The sequence below is a fragment of the Centroberyx gerrardi genome, chromosome 20, assembly GCF_048128805.1.
Source record: "Centroberyx gerrardi isolate f3 chromosome 20, fCenGer3.hap1.cur.20231027, whole genome shotgun sequence".
Classification (NCBI taxonomy): Eukaryota; Metazoa; Chordata; class Actinopteri; order Beryciformes; family Berycidae; genus Centroberyx; species Centroberyx gerrardi.
In genome coordinates this window covers 13,949,783-13,955,782 of record NC_136016.1, presented here as the reverse complement: position 1 = coordinate 13,955,782, position 6,000 = coordinate 13,949,783, and the positions used below count along the sequence as shown (strand labels likewise).

General features: G+C 43.8%; 1 protein-coding gene across 1 annotated transcript in view; it reads right to left on the bottom strand.

Moving 5' to 3' along the window:
• Positions 1–2,212: 2,212 nt before the first annotated feature.
• The window catches only part of kcnh4b (potassium voltage-gated channel, subfamily H (eag-related), member 4b), a 37,640-nt gene continuing 33,852 nt past the window's right edge, over positions 2,213–6,000 (bottom strand). Inside the window, exons 14-16 of the mRNA XM_078290666.1 lie at positions 4,852–4,969; positions 4,415–4,480; positions 2,213–3,283 (exon numbers count right to left, since the gene is read on the bottom strand). Of these exons, the coding sequence (XP_078146792.1) occupies positions 2,213–3,283; positions 4,415–4,480; positions 4,852–4,969 (1,255 nt within the window). The remainder of the gene's footprint in view (positions 3,284–4,414; positions 4,481–4,851; positions 4,970–6,000) is intronic.

Sequence of the window (6,000 nt, the reverse complement as noted above, 5' to 3'; positions counted from 1 at the left end):
AGATAAACAACGTTTTGATCTGAAGATGTCTTTCTCAGGTGTGAAACTTTTCTTTCTTGGGCAGTCGGGGAAAAAAAATTGCTGGATCAATAAAAGTGTGTGCAGGCCTGTTTTTTGAATATTTGCAGTGTCTGTAGCAGCTGCGAGGCTGACTGGATATTTAGCGATGTCCTCCAGTGACGTGTCATTACTGCTGTTTCCCAGTTCTGGTGACTTCAAGGTGAAGATAAAGTTTTAAGCCTGGAGCGAAGATGAGCAAGCACATATTTGACATCTGTCACAGATGAAATGAGTGAGAAACTGCTGCCTCATGGGAGTCTAAGTGGCACTGAGGAGTAAAGGACACAGTGAGAAATCTCAGCATACTTTATTTTGTCAGTCAAGGAAAAATCATGTCAAAAAGAATCAATGTCCTCAATACTCTGTTACGTGAATATTGCGATTTAATGATTGTTTTTTTTCTCAGGAGGCATTCATATTTTGCAAATTAGTAACAGTATAAAATATTTAATAGTGGGACCCACTTTCCGGCTAAATATATATATATTTATATATTTATCGGTAGCTATACTGTCTTGATAATATTGTAGATCATTGAGAAATAGCTTTTTAAAGGTTTTTAATAGCCTTTTTAAACAAAAGTTTTTGTGAAGCACAATTAAACCTAATTTATATCTATATCATGTGTAATGCCTTCAAGGAAAGAATATGAAATTTATTCACAACTCCTGAAGGATCTTCAAAAGGAGAACATAAAAAAGTTGATGTTCAATTAAATTAGAATTTAAATTTCAAATTATATATTGTGTTCTACAACTACTTTTTGGAGTATTGTTTGATATTAGACATTCATATTCCAAGAACTCTATAAACTCACAACTTAAAAATGCCAAACTGGGAAAAACATTCCATTTAAAAACAATAAACAATCTGTGCTGTGTGGTGCACATACACTATTCCCTATATGCAAGTTAAGTATGTGTCATTTGCTTTGCTCCATAGTACATCCGGCCTTTCTGACCAGCCTGCCTTCACCTGCCATGCAAATACAGTATTTGTCTACACAATCAACAGGTTGTCATGTAGAATGCTTACACATTGATTTGGATACCTTTTCCTTAGGAAAAAGAATAAACAACTTTACCATGCAAGGAGGTAACAGGTATTATCAGCTGCAGATTCCTCTGAGGATGTTGGAAAAATATATACTGGAACCCACTGCTGTGGGGCTTAAGGGTTGGGTTTTGTGTGAGCTTGGAGCTCAACAGCTTAAGTAAAGGTAGATATTTTAATGTCCCAAAAGGTTGCTCATAATAGCATGCCATGGAGTCATGAATGAATGTGTGTTTATCTATGGATGGAGAAAGATATCAGTGATATTGACTATACTGTACATCACTAGTTCCAGTAATGCCTCTGATAGTTTTTGATTACCAGCTCATAAATAAATAAATAAATAAATACATTTTGTAAAACATATTGTGCCAAATGTTCATACTGTGTAGTATAAACAGTCATTATGATGCCCATGAAAAACTGTTGAAGTTCAATTCAAAAGACATCAAAGAGTCACATAATGCTTTAGCCAACAGAGAAAAAAAATGATTCTATTCCTATTTTTGTCTCAAATGTTTCATAGCATAAGTCAGTTGAGCCAACTATAATAATATTTTATAAAATTAATCTGCACTGTATTCGTGGCTTTGTATTGACTATTCCTTTAAAGAAGCTTACACTATAATGCCATGTTGTGGTCATGTGATTTGATAATCCACTGCTACTCAACCATGTTATGCTTTTCAGTTGAGAGGGTAAATAAAAAGTTCTTTCCAAAAGTTCCTCTAACTTATACCTAATCATATATTTGAATTCTGTAAATTCAACACTTGTTAAAATGCCTCTTAGATGAAGTAATGGATAAGAGAAAGACCTCTTGGCGTTTTTTTAAAGACACACTTCAACAAAGCCAAGATAATGCACAAATGACATGCTTTTGCATAGAAAAGGTGTAGTTTGCATGGAGTTTGACAAATATGACAGCCCAGGAATCCAGAGGGACACACGGTACACATTGACAATCTCCAGCAGAGTCACTTCAAACACTGTGAGAAGTTGCATGTCAGTAACTTGGGCTCCTTGTCCAGTGCTGCTTTCTTCTAGTACACTGCCACTGTATCTGTTAAAGGTTTCTGCCATGAGAAGGTGGTCCAGTCTAGTCTGTGAGGTCCAGACACCACGACTGCTCCGTGCTCTGAGTCTGGACGCCGATGCTGGACCTCCGGGACGACGCGCTTTCGCTGTCCCTGCTCTCCATGGAGCCCCCGTTCCCCAGTAGGCACTCCAGGCTGGTGTGCTCCACGGCAGATGGATCGCCCAGCGGCATATGGGCGTCCAGAGGATCTGGCCTTGGAGGTCCTGAGTCCTGGGAGCAGACAGACGACTGGCGGAGAAAGGTGGGCGGAGAGGCAGGGATGGGGTGGATGGAAAGGTGCGGCTCCTCGACCCGGAGGCTGGAGGCGCCGTCCCGGATCAGATGACCTTTCGGGTCGGACGTCAAGACACGAATGTCCCCTTGTGTGGCTTGCGCAGGGTGGAGGTGGGAGTCAGAGGGCAGGTAGAGATGGGGGTAAGAGCTGGGTGACGGAGCCAACAGACTGTGGGTGGATGTTGGGCCGCTGGACAAAAGGCAAGAATATTCACCAGTGCCACTGTGAGGCTGCAGGCACAAAGCGGGCTGGGACTGGCTGATTGTAGCCGGGGTAGCACCGAGAGGCCTATCGTCAGAGTCGTCGTGCCCGGCATGAGGCGCCAGGCCGGGACTCCCACCCTGGCAGGCTGGGCTGACGCTAAGAAGGGAAGAGCCAGTCCAAGGATGTGCGGTGGCGCTCCCAGAGCCATGGCATAGGCCTGGTCTGGGCGCTGAGTCTACAGGGAGGGACGGGTAGAAGGTAGGAGGGCCTGGACTAGAGGATTGGGGCTGGTAGTGGCTCTCAGTTTGGGTTCCAGCAGCCCCACTGTAGCTCCAGTGGCCAACAGGTGGGAGATTGTGGTGGCTGTGGCCTTCGAGGCTCCCAGGATCGTGATGGAGGTGTAAGCCGGAAGCCGGGTTGAACGGCATGCCGGTGCTGGGGGCTGAAGGAGGGTTGGAGACCATATGGACGCCGTAAGGGTAGGAGGAGAGCGAGGCCGTGTAGTGGTGCACAGCCACGTGGGCCTGGAGGAGATGCATCATGTGGTGCAGGTCCTTGGTGAGTTCAGATACTTCCTGGTTTAATGTGCCCATCTGTGAAGAGAGCGCACACAGTTTGGTGGTGATGTACAGAGACTCGGAGCATATTCTCCCTACCTTGCATATCCTACTATTAGGTTGAGCAAACACTGAAAAGTAACTTAAAAGTACAGTAAAAAAGAACTTCTTCCCAATTAAGTCCCCGGTATAGAGTGACAAATTAATCAGCTTCTATCTTTAAGACTTTATCTCGGACTCCTGTCCAGATATAATTTTCTGATGACCTCCCAAAAGAGTACCAAACAATTCATAATCCTCTCTGTGACTCTAAGAAGTGGCTTCTTACGCAGCTCTGAAATCCAGAGGGAGGCGAAGGGAGGCTAACTGACGCAAATAGGGAAGAAAGTAGACAGAAACATGGGGAACGAAGCAGCGAAACAAAAGGAAAAGGGGGGCAGAGAGGGAGCGCAAGTAAAGCTGGGTTGTCATCAGAATTTCTTTTCTTTGGATTGTCGAGTCAGCGCTTCAGACTTTCCTCTGCATTGCAGAAGCGCCCTGCTGATTAATTAATATCTACTTCAGAGAGCACCTACCTAGGTCCATCTGGATCCTCTCGCTGCACCTGCCTTCCCTCTATTTACATTCAAATTAGGAATGCAGGGATGGACTGTGATACAGGGCAGAAACCAAGCGGATTCTACTTGATCTCACCATACATTTTCCCCTGCTAAATTTGGTTGATATCTGATGAGAAGCCAGAAAATTATCTCTGGAAAAATTGATGAGTTTGTGTTTATTTTGTTGGTTTGCATTAAAAACAGATACTGTATGCCAGTGATTGGTCTTGTAGAGACTCAAATTTTAAAGTGGAAATGGCAAACATGTTGTATTTTTCATTAATGCTTGCTATATTTTATATCCAGTCCATCCAAAATAGTATGTTGTTAAGGATAATTGCTAAACAAGTCATGAAACACAAAGTCAATTTGAATGTGGGAAGTACGTAGTGAGGCTACTTTCTGTCTTCTGGACAGTAGGAATGATAAGAAAGATTTGTTTTCTGCGAGGGTTTCATCCTAGGCCAACATAGGAAATCATAAGCCCAGGGATGAGGATCTTAACTGCTACATTATCTTTTGGTCCTAACAATCAAAAGTGATTTGTGCTTAATGAGCTGTACTTTACCTTTTGGTTGAGTTGACCGATGCTCTGCCTGACCTCCTCTGTCTCCAGCAGCAGAGTGGCACTAGCCTGTGCGGGATCTGGAAAAATGAAGAGGAGAAAAATGTAAGTTGCGGACTTTGTAGCACACAAAATTAATATGCACACTAACCAGGGGTTATATGAATAATTAATGAGGTGTGATTCTGAAGGACACTGACTGAATTGAACACTCAACCCAGAATGATAGTGGTCATCAGTAAAAGTTCAGGTTAGATATCAGTACCCCCTTTGGCCTCAGTTGTCCATTACCATGTTGGGTGACCCTTTAGACACATGCTGGCCATTTCATCCCTCTTCCCTCTCATATTCCCCAGAAGGAGGCAGGTAGCCACTGTTTGAACCTTTCAGTTCACCTCTAGCCATCTGGCACCCAGGTGACCCTCCCGCTGGCAGTCAACACGCAGCTGGAGGCGGTTTGGCTTACCTTGGGTGCTGCCACTCGTACTGGCTTTAGGCCCACTGTGCTCCACGTTGAAATGGAACGTGTGTCCATTATCTTCGATCCCGTCGACAACCCTGGCAGGTGGGGGGTTTCGGGGGAGGGGAGTGAAGAGGGGGGCGGAGGGGGGGATAAGCAGGAGTTAATGTAACAGTAGAGCTTTTTCAATTATCGCGGAGCCGGCAGACGACCCGAGGAGCTGCCATGAGAGCTGCTGCTGGCAGACGCCCATCTGGGGTTAACATGAGGAGAAGAGCCCGCTACCTGTCTGCATGGGCGGACACCTGAGCCCTCTGAACCGCCTCTTACCCATATGTGGGACTTGCTGGGTGACCTAAGGCCACGTTATGAATATAGATGGTTGGGGTAGGTGGATAAGGTGCTCCGTTAATGAAGTGCAGTGACATCTGTTGAAATATGCGATGCAAATGCAATCCATTTACATCAACTATGGTGCAGGTTATCTTATTATACGTCTTACTTATTCAGATTGTCTCCGAGGTTTTGAAGCTACCATACTGAGGGTTAATGTATAGACATAATGTGCTCCAAGTAGTTCAGTGAGCTGCTGTATTTCCGGCTGAAAATATTTCTGCCTGAAACAGGATGTTGGGGCGGGACATAACGGCAAGAGGTACTTGTTAAAAAAATTGGCAGGTTGGACCATGACAAACATGGAAAGAAAAAGGCAGTGTAGCTCATTGCATACTCTGTATAGTTGGTGAAGCAATACAAAAGATATACTATTTCTCATCGTCAAACAATCCTCTATGAAATGCTTTGCGCATAACCTGACGCTGTGATTGCTATAACCTTGACGCAACCATGGTGTCTTAGGAAAAGGAAACAGGGTTTTCAGGGGTGAACAACCAAAAATGCACAGCTGTACCATGATGCCAGTCATGTCAGTTTGAAAGATGTGCGGTTGCAGGTTTTATATCATAGGAGTCAAAAATCTGTGGGAATAATGGGATTTTGATATAAAAATATAGGAAAATACAAATTTAGTAATTTTTTTGCCATGTATTGTTAAATATGTATACATTATGATTAGGAGAATTTGCTCACAAGGGGAAAACATAATTTTTCATTTCATTGTGACTGTAAA